Source organism: Muscardinus avellanarius (assembly GCF_963383645.1).
Source record: "Muscardinus avellanarius genome assembly, chromosome: 15".
Lineage (NCBI taxonomy): Eukaryota > Metazoa > Chordata > Mammalia > Rodentia > Gliridae > Muscardinus > Muscardinus avellanarius.
Genome location: NC_137801.1, coordinates 88733040 through 88753783, shown reverse-complemented (window position 1 = coordinate 88753783; position 20744 = coordinate 88733040). Strand labels below are relative to the sequence as shown.

The following is a 20744-nucleotide window of genomic DNA, read 5'->3' as shown; positions in this document are numbered from 1 at the left end:
CCGCGCGCCGCGGCGGAGGGGCGGGGAGCGGGGCGTGACGGGCACCCGGCGCGGCCAATGGGCGCCCGGGCGTCCGCGCCGCGCCCCCTCGGGGCCCGCGCCGCGTCCAATCGGAGCCCGCGCGGCGGAGCCGGGTAGGCTGCGCGCGGGCGGCGCGAGCGGTGGTCGCGGCGTCTCGGGCCGCGCGCTCTCGGCTCCGGCGGGCGGGCTCCGACGCGGGGCCGGCGGGCGCGGGGCCGGGCGCGGGCCGGCGGGCGCCATGTTCCCGCGGAGGCCGCCGGCCGGCCTGGCCGCCTGGCTGGCGGGCGCGCGGGGCGGGGGCCTGCGGGGCCTGCTGGCCAATCAGTGCGGCCTGGTGACGGCGCTGCGCGTGCGGCGCGCGCAGGTCCTCGCGCAGCTCCACGGCCGGGACGCCGAGGGCTCGCGCGCCGCGCTCCTCGGACGCCTGTGGCGCCGGCTGCGCGGCCCGGGCCATGCCTCTGCCGTGATGGCGGCGCTCGCCGGCGTCTTCGTGTGGGACGAGGAGCGCATCCGGGAGGAGGAGCTGCAGAGGTGAGCGGGCCGGGCGGCAGCGCGGAGGCCCTTGCCCTGGGGCGTCTAGCACAGCTCTCCCCGGAGAGAGGGGTGCAGATCCGGGCCGGCCCCTCGCCCCGACCCGAGAGCGTGTCCTCTGTTTAAGGCCACGGCGGCGGTCCAGGTGCGAGGCCGCCGGCGAGAGTGGCGGGAGCCCCGGGGCTGGACTCCCGCCTCGGGGAGACCGGAGGCCGGGAGGGACTTGGCCGCGCCTTCGCCTGCCAGCAGCTGGTCGCGGGGCGTGGCGGCGCGCGCCCGGGGCCCCGTGTTTAGGACGACGGCAGGTTTGAACAGGCCCAGCACCCACCGAGACCGTTTCCAAAGAAAAAATGAAATCGGCCGGCGGGGGATAGCTCAGGCAGAATGCTTCCAGGTCCAGTCCCTGTTACCACCCAGAAACAACCATAAAAACAGAATCGGGCCACCACGCCGGGCGGTGACACACCTGTGACCTCACAACTCGAGGGGCGGACACTGGAGGATTGCGGGTTCTAGGCCAGCCTCAGCAGTTTTAAAAAGACCCTGTTTCCAAAGAAAAAGGGCTGGAATGTGGCCGGTAGAATGCTCGTTCAGTCCCCATTGGGCGCGCACACATTAAAAAAAAAAAAAAAAAACAGATGGAAGCCTATGATCCCAGTATTTAGGAAGCTGAGACCGGAGGAACACAGGATCAAGGCCAGCCTCAGCAATTAGTGAGGCCCTGTTTAAAAACAAAAAAGGGTCGGGGATGTAACACGGGTAGAATGCCCCCTTCGGCCCACCCAAAAATTCTTAGATTAGATTTTGCCACTTTAAAATGTATGGTATACTGTTATCATTAGACTCCGAAGTAGTCATTGAAATTTATGTGTGAAAAACCCAGTACTGTTGATTGTATTTGTTAATTGTAGTCCTGAGTATGCGGCTTTGTAGTTTGCACTTGAATTACAGGGTTTGTGTATTTTGTTACTTTTTTTGTGTGCGTGGCACAGGGTGTGAAACCCAGGAGCTTTCTACCTCTGGGCTACACTCCCAGACCTATTTGTATATTTAATTTGAGACGGGGTCTCACTAAATAGCTGACGCTGGCTTCAAACCTATGTGATTCTCCTATCTCAGCCTCCAGAATGCTGGGATTACAAGCGTGCGCCACCACGCCCGGCTGATTTTTAAAACAAGGTCTCTAGGTTCCCACGAGTCTCACTACTTGCTCTGACTGGCCGTGAACATGTCTCAGCCTCCCAAGAACTAGGATTGTAAACCTGTGTCCACTACACCCAGCTGAGGCCACCCAGCTGAGGCTGGCCGCTTTAACAGTTGTTTTTTGTTTTTTGCGATGCTGGGGATGGAACCCAGGGGCATTCTATCCCCGAGCTGCACCCCTAGCCCTGTTTTTTATTATTATTATTTATTCTTTATTTTGAAACAGGGTCTCCCTGAGTTGCAAAGGACCTCACTTAGCAGCTGAGGTTTTAAACTGTGCCTTCCACACAAACACTTCTGTTGAGCTATAAGACTGATTTCAGGAATCAGGGACATCCCTCCTGGTAGATCTCACAGAGTCTGTCTGTTCTAGATGTATCTTGAACAGTGAGGCAACCTGTTATTCCACATTTTTTGTTAGATTGAAAATGGACGCGCAGCACTAGAGTTTCCACCAAGCCTGTTTGGGAGGTAGGACACTCAGATGCCAGGCAGGGACGTGAGCCACACTGAATTGTGGGTAAATGCTAGCCTGCCTATCTTTAGCACTAGGAACACTTTTCCTAGCAGGGTCTGTGTATTTTGAAAGATGACTTCTGTAAGTGCAATTTAGAATCACAGCCACAGTGCTGAGGGTATATATAGCTCAGTGGTAGAGCGCTTGTCTACAGTGTAGAGGGCCCTGGGTTCCAACCACAGCACGCCTCCATATACACACCAGCAAAATAAAAACTTAAGTCATAATAATGACAACCTTTTTTTTTTGCAGTACTGGGGGTGAAACCCAGGGGCATTCTGCCTCTGAGTTACCCTAGCCCTATTTTTTATTTATTTTGAAACAGGGTCTCACTGAGTTACAAAAGGCCTCACTAAGTAGCTGAGGCTGTCCTCAAACCACGCGATCCTCCTGTCTCAGCCTCCCAGATGCTGGGATGACAAGCGTGCCCACCACACGGCATGGTGACAGTCTTATTTACGAAGAGCTAAGCGTGAAGGCGCGGTGGATGTGGCGCCTGGTTCCTGTTCGCATTCTTTGCTCACTTGGCTATTTATGTTTACGCGTTTCTTACAAGAAATAAAAGAAGGGGGAACATTTTTCAGAATAGGAAATTACCAGTTAACTTTAAATTTTTGCTCTATTTTTGGTCACCACATGTTCCACCCTGGTGAAGCTTAGAAGGAAAATTCTCAGTTGGATCTGTTTGGGGAGGAGGGGAAGACCAGAACAGGATTACTGGGCACACAGGGAGGCTCTGGGCGGGAGCTGAGCAGTGGGGGCCTCGGCAGCAGATGGCACTCCGCCCGCGGAGCCTTTGGACACCGCTTCTGGTTGCAGGAGCTCGGAGGGAAAACAAGCTGGAAGTGAGTGTTGTGGGCTCTGAGCCGGTCACAGGCGCTGCCCCTGGCAGAGGAGCCAGCGAGCAGGCCGAGGTCCAGCCTGGGGTTAGTGCTCTCCTCTTTCAGGCTGTCTCTGAAACAGTTCCGGCTGGCAGTTGAAACATTTTTGAGTTGTCTGTGTGCGTATGGGGGGTGGGTGCTGGGTTGAACTTGGACATTCTACCCCCGAGCCGCACCCTCAGCCCTATTTATTTACTGATTTTTCGCGGTACTGGGGATTGAACCCAGGGGCATTCTACCTCTGAGCTATTCTACCCCCAGCCCTATTTTTTATTCTTTATTTTGAAATAGGGTCTCACTATGTCCAGAAAAGCTGATTTTTGTTGTTACCTTGATAGGAAGGCAGATAAAAGTACTATTCAAAAATTGCTATCTTGGTTGTACAGAAGTCTCTTGTGTGTGTGTTCTGATAGCTTATCATGCTTATATTTTATTGAATTAAACATTTTGGGTACAGGTTAACCTTGAGTATTGTGTTGGTTTTGTAAGCCGAGGTTGTCTACAGCTATCTTAGAGCAACTTGGATTTTGTTGTTTCAGTGAAGTGATTTTTTGGTAGTTTCTAAAATGTAGCACAGTCCTGTCTTGAACCAAATACATTTTTTTTCATTGTTAATGGGAGGAAGTGATGGTCACATGTCCAAAACCACAGTGTTTGGCTTCTCTGTATTGTTTCTCTACCAGCTAGCCCTGGTATAAACTAATTCTGCTCCTGCCATCTTGGTTAAATAGGGAGGTGTAAAGTTGTCTTTCAGAATATACACAAACAAGGTCTCACTGCTGAGTCGGCCCTCAAAACAGTGATCTTGAACTTGCAGACGGGCGTGGTGGCACACGCTTGTAATCCCATGCTTGGGAGACCGAGGCAGGAGGATGGCATAGGTTCAAAGGCAGCTTCTACTTAGTGAGGCTCTCAGCAACTTAGTGAGACCCTGTTTCCAAATAAAGTATAAAATAGGTCTGGGAGTATAGCCTGGAGGTAGGAAAGCCCCTGGGTTCCACCCCCTGTACCCCCCCCCCCCAAAAAAAATCTATCTTCCTGTCTCAGCCTCCCAAGTACTGGGGATTGCTGGGCCTTTGCCACCAAGTCACCAAGCTCAGCCCTACTCAGAATAAAAAACGTTTTTTCCTTTTGTGGTACTCAGGATTAGACCTGGGGCATTCTACCTTTGAGCTATGCTCTTCAGCCCTATTTTGTTTTTACTTTGAAACAGTGTCTCACTAGTTGCTGAGGCTCGCTGTGAACCAGCAATTCTCCTGTCCTAGCCTCCCAAGTACTAGGATCACCATGCCTGGCTCAAGCAAAATCTTGCTTTTTATTCTTTTGTGCTAAAAATATCTTACCAAATAAAATTGATCTTATTTGAGCAAAGAAATAGCCTGTACAAAGGGATTCTGCCTCCCAGCTGCTGCAGACCATCTGTGTGTGTGTGTGTGTGTGTGTGTGTGTGTGTGTGTGTGTGTGTGTGTTTGGAGATGGAACCCAGGGGCATTTGACCTCCAAGCTCTACCCCCTACCCCCCCCCCTTTGTGGTACTGGGGTTTCTGGAAACCCTTCTACCTCCGAGCTACACTCCCAGACACACATTTTTTATATTTTTATTTGGAAACAGGGTCTCTTAGGCCAGCGAGGCTGGCTTCGAAGGTTGCGTGATCCTCCTGTCTCTGCCTCCCGATCGCGGGGATGACAAGTGTGCGCCACCACGCCTGGCTTTTATTATTTTATTTTGAAACAGGGTCTCACTGAGTGGCAGAGGGCGTAGCTGAGGCTGTCCGGGAACTGCGATCCTCTGGTCTCAGCCCCCCAAAAGCTGGGATTACAAGCGTGCCCACCACGCCCAGCTAGCTCATCTTCTAATGCTAATACTTGTGGTATTCTCGTCCACTGTTCTTAGTGCGAGTGCCAGCTGGCATTCTGAACTCCTTGCTACACCCTCTGGCCCTTTCTATTTTTTTATTTTTATTTATTCATTTATTTTTGTGGTCTGGGGATGGAACCCAGGGGCATTTGACCTCCGAGCTACACCCCCTGCCCTGTTTTTTTATTCTTTATTTTGAAACAGAGTCTCACTAAGTTAAGGAGGGCCTCACTAAGTAGCAGAGACTGTCCATGAACTGCCATCCTCTGGTCTCAGCCTCCTGAATGCTGGGATTACAAGCGTGCGCCACAATGTCCAGCCTGTTTTTATTTTTTACTTTTTTATTATTTTTGGTGGTACTGGGGGTGGAACCCAGAGGCTTTCTACCTCCGGGCTATATACTCCAGACTTATTTTACATTTTATTTGGAAACAGGGTCTCACTAAGTTGCTGAGAGCCTCACTAAGTAGCTGAGACTGGCTTCAAACCTGTGTAATTCTTCTGTCTCGGCCTCCCAAGCGCCGGTATTACAAACCTGCACCACCACACCCGGCTTTTATTTTTATTTTGAAACAGGGTCTTGCTAAATTGCTGAGGCGGCTAGGAGCCTGCAATAGAAAGTTTTTTTTCCTTTTTTTTTTTTTTTTTGCGGGTCTGGGGATGAAACCCAGAGGCATTTGACCTCTGAGCTACACCCCCTGCCCAATTTTTTATTCTTTATTTTGAAACAGGGTCTCACTGAGTTGCGGAGGGCCTCAGTAGCTGAGGCTGTCCACGAACTGGGAACCTCAGGTCTCAGCCTCCCGAATGCTGGGATGACAGGTGTGCGCCACCATGCCCGGCTCAGTTTTTTATTTTTTAATTGCTTTGGAAAAGAGAAATGATGATAGGAACAAAAAGGGGAAGGATATTAAGGAATATGAAAACTTAGAATTTCCCCTTTATGGTATTAGGGATCGAACCCAGGCGCATTCTGCCTCTGAGCTACACCCAGAGTATTTTATTGTTTATTTTGAAACAAGATCTCAAATTGCAGAGCCTGGATAAGTGGCTATGGTTGGCCGTGAACCCGGCATCCTCCTGTTATTGGGATTACAAGCCTGGGCCACTGGCCTGGCGGGGGAAATGTTTTATTGGCTTTATGTTTGTAAAGTTGCACCTTCCTGCTCTAGAGATGAGTAAAATACGTAATAAGAAGTCACCTTCGTGAAGAAGATAGGCCATTTTTCTCTTTCTGCCCTAAAAGGGCATTCATAATCTCTTAGACTTCTCAGTGTGTTTAACTAGATGAATGATCAGAGTAGAAATCATTTGGGCTTCAAGGAACTTTCTTGGCCACTGACTGATAAACCCTTCTTAGTTATGTGTCAGAGCAACTTAGACACAGACCTCAGTTTGCGATTTCTTCACTCTTGTCATTAACTGTCTAGCTGGGCATGGGGTACACATTTGTCATTCTAGTGTGGGAGGCTGACAGGAGGATCGCAGGTTCGCAGCCAGCCTCGGCTACTTAGTGAGGCCCTGGTAGGGCAGAGGTGTGGCTCCGGTGGGATGCCCCTGGGTTCCATCCCAGTACCACCCCCAAATTAGTTCATGCCTTTTATTTCAAGATGTGTCTCAGCCAGCACCTGGAAATCCCTAACTTCGGCCCTAGTTTGAACGAGGGAGGAGTGGTCTTGTTGAAGTTCCGGTTGGTTTGGGGGGCTCCTTTGATCGCCCTAGAGTGCTCCTGCTGGGCGACGAGCGCCCCTTGGCTGCTCTGCCGCCTTCAGCTCCACGGCTGCCTCTGAGTTGGCAAAGGCGCGTGGACCCGCAGAAAGGGGAGCGCACACGTCTTCCCTGATCCTTTTGCTAATCTGATTTTGTTACTATTTTGGTAATAATCTCTTTTGCCCTTTTAGGTAGGAAGGTTTAGATATCTTACCATGTTCCAACAAGATTGGATATTGGGAGTAAAAGTTGGATACAGTGAGGTTTTCTTGTTTCAGATGCTAGTTGTTATCTTTTCTGATAGCTGGGATGGAACCCAGTCACTTTACCTCTGAGCTATTCCCCGTCCTTATTTATTTTGAAACACAGCCTCTCTAAATTGCTGAAGGACTTGTTAAGTTGCTGAGGCTGGCCTCAGACCTGTGATCCTCCAGTCTTAGCCTCCCAAGTCCTGGGATTCCAGGTATGTGCCACCATGCCTGGCTAGACATTAATTAATGACAAAAGAGTGAAGATAATCTCAAACTGACAAAATAAATTTTAAAAAGACATAACTAGCCGGGCGTGGCGACACACACTTGTAATCCCAGCATTCAGGAGGTGTGGAGACCAGAGGATTGCAGTTTGAGAACAGCCTCAGCTACTTAGTGAGGCCCTTGGCAACTCAGTCTCAAAAAAAAAAAAAAAAAAAAGACAAAAAAGTAGGGCTGGGGGTGTAGCTCAGAGGTACAGTGCCCTGGGTTCATCTCCAGTACCCCCCCCCCCAAAAAAAAAGGCACAAATATACTGGACACACTGTCACACAGCTGGAATCCCAGCTACTTGGAGGCTGAGGCAGAGAGGATTGCATGACCCCACGCAGCCTGTGGTCAGCCTGGGCAACATAGCAAGACCCTTCCTCCTCAACAACAACAACAAAAAGACATAATGAAGTGGAAAGAGCCGGGCGTGGTGGGCACGCTTGTAATCCCTGTGCTTGGGAGGCGGAGACAGGAGGATCGCACAAGTTCAAAGCCAGCCAAAAAGGAAGAAGTGGAAAGATGGCCTATTTTGTTTTGTTTTGTTTTTTTGTTTTTTGTTTTGGTGGTACTGGGGTTCCTGGAAACCCTTCTACCTCTGGGCTACACTCTCAGACTATATATATATATATATATATATTTGGAAACAGGGTCTCCTAAGCCAGCAAGGCTGGCTTTGAACCTGCGAGATCCTCCTGTCTCCGCCTCCCAAGCGTGGGGATTACAAGCGTGCGCCACCATGCCTGGCAAGATAGCCTATCTTCATGGATTGGGATGCTTACTGTTAGCGTGGCGACGCTGCCTACGAGCAGTCTACAGTCTGATCAGAATCCTAGGTGGCTCTTTGTCAGACATTGACATGCTGTTCCCCATACTCATGCACAAGGACTCAGAATAGCCAAGCCCATCTTTTTCTTTTCTGGTAATAGGAATTGAACCCAGGGGCATCTACCACCAAGCTATACGCCTAGTATCTTTTTATTTTGAAGCGGGTCTCTAAGTTGCTGAGGCTAACCTCAAACCTTTGCTCTTTCTGTTTCAGTCAGCCTCACAAGTACTGGAATTACAGGCATGCACCACTGTGCCCGGTGTTGGAATAACTCCTCCTGGCATTTCTACCTCCAAGCTGTGTGTCGAGCCTGTTTTGTTTTTGAAACAGAGTCTTGCTAAGTTTCTGAGAGTCTCTCAAATGCTGAGGCTGGCCTCAAACCTGTGATTCTCCTGTTTCAGCCTCCCAAGTATTGGGATTACAGAGATCTGCCACCATGCCCAGCTTATAAAACTTAGAAGGAAATTTTGTCATCAATCTGTGTGACCTTGGACTAGGTAGTGATTTCTTAGACGTAATACAAAAACAAAGACAAAATAGTAAATTAAACTTTATCAAATTAAAAACTTAGCTGGGTGTGGTGGCGCACACTTGTAATCCCAGCATTCGGGAGGCTGAGACCAGAGGATCATGGTTTGCGGACAGCCTCGGTGAGGCCCTCTGCAACTTAGTGAGACCCTGTTTCAAAAACAAAGAATAGCCGGGCGTGGTGGCGCACGCTTGTAATCCCCGCGCTTGGGAGGCGGAGACAGGAGGATCGTGCTGGTTCGGAGCCAGCCTCGCTGGCTTAAGAGACTCTGTTTCCACATAAAAATGTTAAAAAAAATAGGTCTGGGAGTGTAGCCCATGGGAGTGTATACCGGAGGTAGAAGGGCTTCCAGGAACCCCAGTACCACCAAAATAATAATAATAATAATAATAATAATAATAATAATAATAGAATAAAAAATAGGGCAGGGGGTGTAGCTCGGCCAAATGCCCCTAGGTTCCATCCCCAAACTCGCAAAAAAAAAAAAAAAAATTTTTTTTTAAACTTTATATCCAGGCGTGGTGGTTCATGCTTGTAATCCTAGCATTTGTGAGGCTGAGACAGGAGGATGGCGTAGGTTTGGCGCCAGCCTCAGCTACTCAGTGAGGTTCTCGGCAACTTAGTGAGACCCTGTTTCCAAATAAAATAGAAAATAGGTCTGGGAGTGTAGCCCAGAGTTAGAAGACCCCTGGGTTCCATCTCCAGTAAACACACATACACACACACACACCCCGCCAAAAAAAAAAAAGAATGTTTAGCAGTATTATTCATAACAGCCAGAACGTGGAAGCATCCCAAGTCCCCGTGTGTGAGAGGCAAAAGGTGATAGGTTTATACAGGGGAGTGCGCAGTCACAGAGCATCCGAGCGAGGCTGGCAGAACCCCAAACCTGCTGGAGAGAAGCCTGGCGCGGGAGGCCCCGTGGTGCAGGCTTCTATCTGAGATGTCCAGATTAGCCCAGCTCAGAGAGACGGAAGGTGCCCCTGGGATGCCAGGGCTGGCCGGAAGCAGGAATGGGGAGTGGCTGGCTGGTTGTGAAAATAATCTGGAATTAGCTAGCAGTAATAATGGCCCAACTTTGTAAATATATTAAAAAGCACTGCCAAGCGTGGCACATACCTATAATCCCAGTACTTGGGAGGCTGAGACAGAACGATCATAGGTTTGAGGAGAGTCTTAGCAAGTAGTGAGACTTTGAGCAACCTAGCAAGAGCCTGTTCAAAATACAAGTTAAGAAAAAAAATAGTCGAGCATGGTGGCGCACGCTTTGTAATCCCGGTATTCGAGAGGCTGAGACAGAGGAGGATCACGGTTCGCGGACAGCCTCAGCTACTTAGTGAGGACCTCTGCAACTCAGTGAGACCCCGTTTCAAAATAAAGAATAAAAAATGGGCAGGAGGTGTAGCTTAGATGCCTCTGGGTTCCATCCCCAGACCCACGAAAAAAAGAAAGAAAACAAGAAAAAAAATAGGGCTGGGAATGTAGCTCAGAGGCAGAATGTGCCGGAGTTTAGTGCCTGGCGCCACAAGACACTGATTGTGCACTGGAGCGGTGAGTCTTCTGGTATGAGAGGTATCGGACGACACTTGTGCCTGGTGCTGGGGACTGAACACAGGAGCCGGCCACCTCTGAGCTACATCACTAGCAATGTTTGTGGTGCCAGGACTGACCGCAAAGGCATTTTACCCCTGAGCTACAACCTCAGCCCTATTTTTTTTTATTTTGAAATAGGGTCTCGCTCAATTAATGATCTCACTACTTGTTGAGGCTGTCCTTAAACCTGTGATCCCTGTCTTAGCCTGGGATTACAGGCATGTGCACCACCATGCCTAGCTCAGATGACATTTAACAAACTTTTTTTTTTTTGGTGGTTGTGGAGGTGGTGATACTAGGGTTTGAACTTAAGGGCCTTATACCTCTGAGCTATATCTCCAGCCCTTTTTATTTTTTATTTCTAAACAAAGTTGCTAAGTTGCTAAGACTGGCCTTGGACCTGGGATCCTCCTGTTTCACATCCTAAATACTGGGAGGCACCACCTTACCCTGCTAGAGTAATAAATTTGAATTGTTAATACTTGAGGGCTAATTATTATATGCTGGGTCTTCAGCCTTTCGCCAGAAGCTTGTTTGTAATATCACAGCTAACAGGTAGGTGTAGGTACTGTTAGCTCCATTTTATAGGTTTAGAAATGGGAACTGATACTTGGGAGGCTGAGACAGGATGATCGCAGGTTCAAGGACAGCGTCGGCAACTAGTGAGACTAAGTAACCTAGCGAGACCACTTCCAAATAAATAAAATAGGGCTCAGGGTGTACCTGAAGATAAGATGCCCCTGGGTTCCATTCCCAGTGAGAGAGCCACACACACACACACGCACGCGCGCATGCGAAATGGGAAGTGGCTAAGTAATTTATTTTTACACTAAAGGGTGAACCCAGAGACATCATACCTTGGATCTGCTCCCTCGCCCTATTTTATTTTGAAACAGGCCTCACTGAGTCGCAGAGGCCGGCCTATAACCAGTGAGCTTCCCGTCTCGGCCTAGTAATATGTTCTCATTAATGGGCATTAGACTAGGGCCAAACTCTGGACCTCAGTTATTTATCTACTGCTGCAGGCTGCTTTCAAACACTTCCACCCGGTTTGGGGACACTCGCTGCGGTCCTGGTGCTGGGGAGGCTGAGACGGGAGGTCACAGATTCACAGCCAGCCTGGGCTACTTAGGGAGGCCCTGTTTCAAAATAAAGAATAAAATAGGGCTGGGGTGTAGTAGCCTGGAAGTAGAATGCCCGGGGGGTTCAACCCCCATCACCCAAAATAAAAAATCATAAACCACTGCGTTCTTCTGCAGGGCTTTGTGTGGACCCTTGGCTCTCGGGCTTGCTGACCTAGCGGGCCTGTTTTTGTCCTTTCCAGATCCATTAATGAGATGAAACAGTTGGAGGAAATGTCAGGTGGAGCTCAGAGCTCTGGAGCTGAGCGGCACCCTCAAGAATCGAAGACCCAAACAGAAGGGAGCGCAGACGCGAAGGACAGAGAGCAGCCCTGGGAGATGGTGATGGACAAGAAGCACTTCAAGCTGTGGCGGCGCCCGATTGCCGGCACCCACCTTTACCAGTACCGGGGTGCGCGGCACGGTCCCGCCTTCTGAGCCGCTCCGCTGCGGCTGTTGCGCGGGAAACCTGTTGTTTTCCTCTCCCGGACAGCCAGTGTCGGTCTTAACAGCCTTCCGGCTGCCCAGCGTGGCTTCTGGTTTCTGAACCTGCCCTTAGGAGCTCTTAAAGTTTTATTTATTTATTTATTTTTGTGCTGAGGATGGAACCCAGGGGCATTCTACCTCTGAGCGACCCCCCCCAGCCCTAGTTTTTTAATCTTTATTTTGAAGCACGGTCTTTCTGAGTTGCAAAGGGCCTCACTGAGTAGCTGAGGCGGCCGTGAACCTCGATCCTTGGAATCCCAGTGCGTAAGCTCTGGAGAGGCAGAGACAAGCTCCCAGGTTCACATCCGACCTCAGCCACCTAGTGAGACCCTGTTTTGGAAGGGGGGCGGGCATAGGATGGGTGTACTGAGTTGAAGTACGGCCTGGTGGTGGGACGGCTGCGTGGGCTGCAGTGCGACCCTGAGTCTCTTTGTCTTTCCAGTGTTTGGAACCTACGCAGATGTGACGCCCCGGCAGTTCTTCAATGTCCAGGTGAGATTTTTGGCTCCAGATTCCTGCAAACCAGTTAGCACAGTTGACATGGAGTGATTTTTCTGCCTCAGATGACTGTGTCGTGTCCATCTGTGTCTCTGTAGCCCATCCCACCTCAGTGTGGTGTCTGGGTAAACTTTTTTGTGGTACTTGGGATGGGACTCTGGGGCATTCTACCTCTGAACTATACTCCCAGCTCCCACCCTTTTCTTTCTTTCTTTTTTTTTTTTTTTTTTTTTGCAGGTCTGGGGATGGAACCCAGGGGCATTTTACCTCCAAGCTACACCCTCTGCCCTATTTTTTATTTATTTTTTTTAATTACTTTTGACACGGGGTCTCACTGAGTTGCAGAGGGCCTCACTAAGTAGCTGAGGCTGTCCGTGAACCGCGATCCTCCAGTCTCAGCCTCTCGAATGCTGGGATTACAAGTGTGCGCCACCACGCCCGGCGCAAATTCTCCTTTCTTGTATTCCCATTTGTTTTGGCAGACTTATAGCTAAGTTGATCATAATGATACCCACTGGTGATGTGCAAATGTCCTTTCTGGGAAGCACTGAATTTTGCAGTTCGTATTGTAGCTTTGTTGGTTTAGGTGTCTGACGTTTCTTAGTTACTTGTGATGCCAGAAGTCGTTTTTTTTTTTTGTTTTTTTTTTTGGTGGTACTGGGGTTCCTGGAAGCCCTTCTACCTCCGGGCTACACTCCCAGACCTATTTTTACATTTTTATTTGGAAACAGGGTCTCCTAAGCCAGCGCGCGCAGCTGGCTTCGAACCTGCGCGATCCTCCTGTCTCTGCCTCCTAAGCGCGGGGATTACAAGCGTGCGCCACCACGCCCGGCCCAGAAGTCGTTTTAAATGCTGCTGACTTCTTTGTGACTTTCCTACTTCGATCTCTCTTACTTTCACGTTTGTATCTCTGTGCTGTTTTCCCAGGCAGTGTGTTCTGCATTCCTGTTGCTGACTTTGTCTGTAAGGTTTGCTCTCGGTGTGGTAGGGTCCTGGAGAATGGTCTGTGATCACCGCCAGGCCTCTGCAGTCTGGTGCTGTGGTTAGGCCAGGCCGCTGTTCCTCCATGATAAGGTCATGGGCCAGGGTGCAGTCTGGGCGTCTGGAGAAGCCGCTTGCATTGTCTTGGTGTCCTGGGGTCCTCATGGTCTTGTCTTTCACAGCTGGATACAGAGTACAGGAAGAAGTGGGATGCCCTGGTGATCAAGCTGGAGGTGATCGAGAGGGACGTGGTTAGTGGCTCCGAGGTTCTTCACTGGGTAACTCATTTTCCTGTGAGTATTTCAACTTCTGGATTTTCTCTACTAAGTCTGCGTGGTACAGAATACTGATCCTGCCCCGCATTTCTTTAGTATCCCATGTACTCTCGGGACTATGTTTATGTTCGGCGGTACAACGTGGATGAGGAGAACAACGTGATGGTGCTGGTGTCGCGGTACGTGTGGCTGCCTTTCCCCGCCAGGTTTGCTAGCCCTGATGAGTCGCCGTGGGCTTCCCAGCAGCCCCCAGTCCTCCATCCGCCCCAGCTGGGAGTGGGCTGTGATTGGCGAGGAAGATTGAGCGATGCAAGCTTTTCATTTGAAAATGTCCTCAGTTCCTTAATGTTGCTGATGAAGGAAGAAATACAGTCAGCTCTGGCACCCAGGCTAGTGTAGCCACACGTTACCGTTGCCAGAGAATGCACTTCATTTTCAGAACTTTGTGTACATTTATCTTAGTGAGTCCTCAGTTTTGTTTTAAAAAGTAGAATCAAATTTGGACGTGGTGGTGCACGCCTGTCCATGTGAGAGCGAGACAGGAGGATCATAGGTTTGAGGATAGCTTCAAGTAGTGAGACTCATCAATCCAGTGGAGATCCTGTTTCAAAATAAAAATGACAAGGGCTGAGAGGCTGCTGCGAGAGGCAGAGCCCCAGGCGCTATCCCAGTGTTACAGCAAGGGGAAGAGCTTTCTCGGTCTTGTTCTTAACCCTAGCTCCCTTTGTACACGTGGACTTTACTAAACTTGGCCTCATTTTTCCTCTACCAGCGCCGTGGAGCACCCGAGTGTGCCGGAGTCTCCAGAATTCGTCAGGGTCCGATCATACGAATCCCAAATGGTCATCCGTCCCCACAAGTCATTCGATGAGGTGAGTTTCGCTTCCCGCAAGAGGCCGTCTGTCATGCTGTGGGCTTTTCGAGGCGTGCCTTGTGTCTGAACTGGGGAAGGGCCGATTTGCTATCGGGGCACACATCAGAATCGACTGGAGCTTGTTGGGTACGTTGTTGGACCCAGTCTTACAGAGTCTCTGCGCCAGCAGGCCTGGGGTACGGCTTGAGGATTTACATTGCTGAGAAGTCCTCGTGTGAGGCTCGGGCTGCCGGTATGGGCATATTTTGGGAGCCCCCACCATAGGGAATTAAACCTGGAAGAATGGAGTCGTGATGCTAGCGCTCCCTGTGTCTCAGAAGCAGGAGACGAGGGCCGCCGGTTCTCGGGCACATCTGGGCAGCACCGGCAGGGAGTGAGCACGTGCCTCCCGTGAGCACTGCGCCGCCAGAGCAGGGCCGGGAGCCTTGCTGCTTCCTCGTCAGTGAAGAGGACGCTAGGCTGATGCTCTTGTTGAGGTGCGGCCTGCCTGGAAAAGAGTACTTACTGCAGTGATGGGTAGAGTGGCGCACACCTGCAATCCCAGTACTTAGAGGCTGAGACGTGAGGCTCACGGCTTCTAGGACAGCCTCAGCAATGTAGCAAGACTCTTTCTCAAAATAAAAATAAAAAGGCCTCTGAGTATAGCTCAGACTAGAGTTCCCCGGGTTTGATCCAGAGCACTACCAATGGAGATTCCGCCACACTGTCATTTGACCCTTTTTTATTTTAATTTTCTGTGTGGTACTGGGGATGGAACCCAGGGGCTTTTCTACCTCTGGGCTATACCCTTAGACCTATTTTATACTTTATTTGGAAACAGGGTCTCACTAAGTAGCTGAGACTGGCTTGGAAACTGTGATCCTCCTGTCTCAGCCTCCCATGCACTGGGATTACAAGCGTGTGCCACCACACCTGGCTAGTCTTTCCCTCCCTCCCTCCCTTCCTCCCTCCCTCCCTTCCTTCCTTCCTTCCTTATACTGGGGTTCCTGGAAACCCTTCTACCTCCGCGCTACACTCCCAGACCTATTTTTATATTTTTACTTGAAAACAGGGTCTCTTAAGCCAGCGTGGCTGGCTTCGAACCTGCACGATCCTCCTGTCTCCGCCTCCCAAGCGCGGGGATGACAAGCGTGTGCCACCACGCCTGGCTAGTCTTTTATTTTTCAAACAGGGTCTCACTGAGTTCTGAAGGGCCTCACTAAATACCTGAGGCTGTCTGTGAACCATGATCCTCCAGTCTCGGCCTCCTGAATGCCCAGCTTTTTTTTTTTTTTTTTTTTTTTGTGGTGGTACCAGGAATTGAACCCAGCGGCATTTTCCCCTAAGCTACACCCCCAGCCCTATTTTTTTATTCTTTATTTTGAAGCAGTCTAAGTTGTGGAGGGCCTCACTAAGTAGCTGAGGCTGGCCACGAACCTGCAATCCTCCTGCCTCAGCCTCCCAAGAACTGGGATTACAAGCATGTGCCACCACGCCTGGCTTCATTTGAGCCTCTTTAAGCCAGCTAAGCCCCTGGCCTTTTTCTCGCATTTGTGTTTGTGCTGTGGCAGCAGCCTTCTCTGGCTTCACCCATGCAGATTGTGTCCCCATGGGGTCTGCAGCTTCACTGGACAGGGTCGGCGGTTCCCGGCTTGGGGCGGTATTGGTTAACAGACTCAGGTTGCTGGTTACTTTGGGCTCGGCCACTTTATCACGAGGCAGGCAGTGCCTGCTGGGCCTTTGGATTAGTGAGCTGTTAGTGAACCGGTGCTTTCACCAGGTTTTAAGATGCTGACTTTGTGACTCCTTTGTTCTTTTTATTAGTTGAAAACTTTAGAGAAATACTCGTTGACTTTTTCTTTTTTTGTGGTACTAGGAATGGAACCCAGGGGCATTCTACCTCCAAGCTACACCCTCAGCCCTGTTTTTATTCCTTATTTTGAAACAGGGTCTCACTGAGTTGCAGAAGGCCTCACTAAGTAGTAGCTGAGGCCGTCCACAAACCGCGATCCTCCTGTTTCAAGCCTCCCACATGCTGGGATGACAAGCGTGTGCCACCACACCCAGCTGACTATTTTTTTATAGTTCATAAAGGAAAGGGTGATGCTTGACTTGTTCTCCCTCTTTACTAATTTTCAAAGTAAAATAAGGGCTGGGAATGAAGCCCAGTGGAAGAGCACTTACCTGTCAGAAACATGTGAGACTTGCCCAGCAGGTGTGAGGTACTGGGTTCTATCCCTGGCACAGCCAAAAAAAAGTTTCAGCTAGTGATGGCACACACCTGTCATTCTAGTATGTGGGGGGCAGACAGGAGGATCGCAGGTTTGAAGTCGCCTTTAGCAACTTGGTGAGGTTCTCAGCAACTTAGCAAGAGCCTTTTCCAAATTAAAAGTAAAAGAGGGCTGTCAGTATAGCCCAGAGGTAGAAAGCCCCTGGGTTCCACCCCCGTACCACAAATAAACCAGAATCTCAATAGGTTGCTGAGAGGTTAAAGGTCCCCAAGCCTTTAGCCTCCTGTCTCAGCTTCCCAAGTACTGTCCGGCTTCACTTTGTTTAAAAGGGAAAAATAGACTCTGCTGAGAAAGCCACACCATCCCTCCTTGTGACCCATCCACTTAAAAAAGTGCAGCCAGGCACGGTGACGCGCTCGTCATCCCAGCATTTGGAGGCTGAGACCGGAGGATCGCGGTTCGCGGCCAGCCTCAGCTACTTAGTGAGGCCTCTGCAACTCAGTGAGACCGTGTTTCAAAATAAAGAATAGAAGCCGGATGTGGTGGCGCAAGCTTGTAATCCCCGCGCTTGGGAGGCTGAGACAGGAGGATCGCACAGGTTCGAAGCCAGCCTCAGCTACTTAGTGAGGCCCTGTTTCCAAATAAAATAGAAAATAGGTCTGGGAGTGTAGCCCAGAGGTAGAAGGCCCCTGGGTTCCATTCCCAGTACCACCCCCCCAAAAAAAAAAAAAAAAACAGAATAGGGCCTAATCCTAATCAATACACAAATGTGTAACTAGAGATCTCACAGTGGTCTTGAGACAATAAACAAGTTGTAATATAATTGATTGGTGTTTGGAGTGAAAAAATAGGTAGAGAGGAGCGTTGTTTTTGTTTTTGTGGGGGGCTGGAGATGGAACCCAGGGGCATTGGACCTCCAAGCTACACCCCCTGCCCTATTTTTTTTTTTTTTTTTATTCTTTATTTTGAAACCCGGTCTCACTGAGTTGTAAAGGGCCTCACTAAGTAGCTGAGGCAGCCCGCGAACCGTGATCCTCTGGTCTCAGCCTCCTGAATGCTGGGATGACAAGCGTGCGCCACCATGCCTGGCTTTGAGCTTTTTAAATGTTTGCACAAAACAGGGCTGGGGGTGTGGCTTGGAGGTAGAGCACCCCTGGCTTCCATCCCCAGTACCACACACACAAAGCGCAGGTGTAAAAGCTCTTTTGTGTTCCTTTGTGGGAACATAACTGATTGAGATTTCTGAGCATCGGGGTGCCTTGTCTCCTTAATAATTGCGTGTCCTTTGCTGTATTCGACAGTGAGGGCCGCGTCAGCGTGGGCCCAGTGGTCAGGGCTCCTAGCGCTCGCCGTGCGTGCACGGGGCAGTGTCTTGGCCCGTGTTCAGTATCCCCTGTGAGATGGGAGCTGGCCCTGCCCACGCTGCAGGGTCATGGCAAGGAGTTGACGTGCCCTGGTGGCTGGCCTTGCACACGTGATGACCGAGGTCTCGAGGCTGCAGACACTGGGCTTCCCATGATAAAGTGTTCCTCTGCTGTGAGTTATGATGGTGACGGAGCGAGAGCAGTGAAAGAAGGCACAGCAAGGGCTGCACACACGTGTGTGTGTGTGTGTGTGTGTGCGCGTGCGCACGCGGTGTGCCCGGCTTGGGCCCTGCGCACCAGAGTGTTACTGCCACACAGTCCCCCTAGGTAGCACGCACCCACATCCCACGCTCTGAGGGGAGCGGTGTTCAGCAGAATCCGTGGTCTGTCTCGTCCAGGCACGGGGAGCCAGCTTCCCAAGTGTTCACATTTCAGGGGACATCTCAGGAGCTGGGGCCAGGGTCACCTTGCGGTCAGGCCGGCCCCGGGTCATGGGCGTGAGCTCGTCTGCGCAGGGCGCACAGAGGGCTCGGTGCCCCGCCCTGCTCATCCCGCTGCGTTCCTTTGCAGAACGGCTTTGACTACCTGCTCACTTACAGCGACAATCCGCAGACTGTGTTTCCTCGCTACTGCGTTAGCTGGATGGTGTCCAGTGGTGAGTAGGGTGTGCGCGTGCGCGGCGCCTTGGGTGGGGGCAGCCATTTCCTTTTTCCCTGTCTCGGTAATGGCAGCGGGAGTGTTCATACTGTCTTTCTGGGAAGCTCGCATCCTGCCCAGTTCATTCTACCTTCCAGCAGGGATTCGAGGGGTCGCAATTAGTAGGGTTCCAGAAAGGAACGTTCTGCTACAGGAGACTAAGGCATTTGCTTCAGTGCCATAAATAGACTGTGTACATGAATGTCTTTAGATCTTCTTGTTGAGCACTGTTGAAAGCCATGGGATCTGGCCTGGACAGTGATTGTGGGGAGTCACCTGGGGAAAGTGCCGCCACCTGACAGGTGGTGGGTCACGGCTGTAGGCACCCCCACCTACCCATTTCTTGTCCTGGGAAATCATCTTCACGTGCTTTTTTTGTGTTCCTAGAGATTGAACTCGGGAGCATTCTACCTCTGAGCTACACCCTCAGCCCTATTTTTATTCTTTATTTTGAAAAAGGGTCTCACTGAGTTGCAGAGGGCCTCCTCACTAAATAGCTGAGGCTGTCTGTGAATCGTGATCCTCCTGTCTCAGCCTCCCAAGTACTGGGATGACAAGTGTGCCCACCACACACAGCTGTTGATGTGCTTTTCCTTCTGGTTTTCTGTTGGCAGTTTCTTATTCCTCAGGAGGAATTAGAGATTAGGTATTTGACATTTATCTAAATGGGCAGCTCTTGGCAGGTTGGTAGAACACGCTTGTAATCCCTGGGAGGCCGAGGTGGAACCTCCACCTTCAAGTGTCCGCTGGTTTCTGTGCCAGTGTAACCAGACCCTCGTCTCCTGACAGGCATGCCGGATTTCCTGGAGAAGCTGCACATGGCCACTCTGAAAGCCAAGAACATGGAGATCAAGGTGAAGGACTACATCTCCTCGGCTAAGCCTCTGGAGATGAGCAGCGAGGCCAAGGCAGCCGCGCAGGCCTCCGAGCGGAAGAAGGAGGGCAGCTGCACGCCTGCTCGGATCGAGTACGCCTGAGGGCTGGGTAGGCGCCCTGAGCGTCCCGCCCTCGGCCTGGCTCGCAGCTCCTCAGCACACAGGAGTCCGCCTCCGAGGCCTTGCTGCTCTCAGCCCACCGTGGACATCGGGCGTCTCGCCGAGCTTGGGGCGATTCTCTCCCGCCAGAAGGGTTGGCCTCTGCTTCCTCTCACATTCCAGGCCCCACCATCGCGTGTGCTCTGCTCACTGGTGCCGTGGTGGCCGGCGGTTCTCAACGGGGCCACTGGGAGGACTCAGCGGTGTGCAGGTGCGTGTGAGTGCTCGGCCACGTCCAGTGCCTTGTCTTCACTTGCACTCAGCCCCGGTACGGAGCTGGTACCTGGTACCGAGAAGTCACTCCCTGCCTGCCAGGCCTGCCCTGCCCGCCGCCTCCCTGGCTCCCGCCACCAGGGGTGCTGGGGCGCCTGCAGACGGCGCCGCCTGTGTCTCCGTGCTGATAGGCTCAAACCATCACGGTTAATAAATTCATTTTGGTTTTTAACTTTGTCTCACAAAGGAGTTGAACAGGGTACTTCACAGTGCCCTTGTCTAGAAAACAGCTTCTTGGTCAGGCTTCACCTCCCGCTTCAGATTTGACTTGTCCCCCGTCCTCCTGAGCTCAGAAGGCTGATGCCCGAACCGGTGGGGCCGTGTCCCTGCCTTGGAGTTCTGAGAACCGTGGAGCAGCTGTGTGGACAAATAGGTGTGATCTTGCCCCGAAACAGATAGAGTGGGGATGTGGCCCATATGACCCTCTTGCTCCTCCAAAAAGATTTTTCTCTTCTCTCCAGAGTTTAAAATAAGCCACACTGTAAAGAGGTCGCTCTGGATGGCGCCCACCGGCCCTGGCTCGCTGCGCTCCGTGCAGCCTGGAGGCTGGGGGTCTAGTTTAACTCCTCCCCTGCCCTTTTAACTCTGCGATTCAAATGGCTGAACTTCCTTTTTCCTGCTTGCTAGCCTGTTGTGATGAAATCTAAACCGAGACTGACCTAACCCTCCTTGACCTTCCTGTTGCCTGTTGGGCTTTGTGCCAAGAAAATACCCGCACAGCGCTCGGCTGTGTCCTGAGTCG

At 51.0% G+C, this 20744-nt stretch overlaps 1 protein-coding gene across 1 annotated transcript; it reads left to right on the top strand.

Moving 5' to 3' along the window:
• Nucleotides 1–259: 259 nt before the first annotated feature.
• On the top strand, nt 260–19920 carry STARD7 (StAR related lipid transfer domain containing 7; the record flags this gene model as incomplete). The annotated part of the gene is made up of 8 exons (XM_080711519.1): nt 260–552; nt 11515–11723; nt 12240–12289; nt 13459–13569; nt 13648–13730; nt 14324–14423; nt 18570–18654; nt 19485–19920. 8 exons carry the CDS (start codon nt 260–262, stop codon nt 19670–19672), a joined length of 1119 nt encoding a protein of 372 aa, XP_080567645.1. The 3' UTR covers nt 19673–19920.
• Nucleotides 19921–20744: the final 824 nt, after the last annotated feature.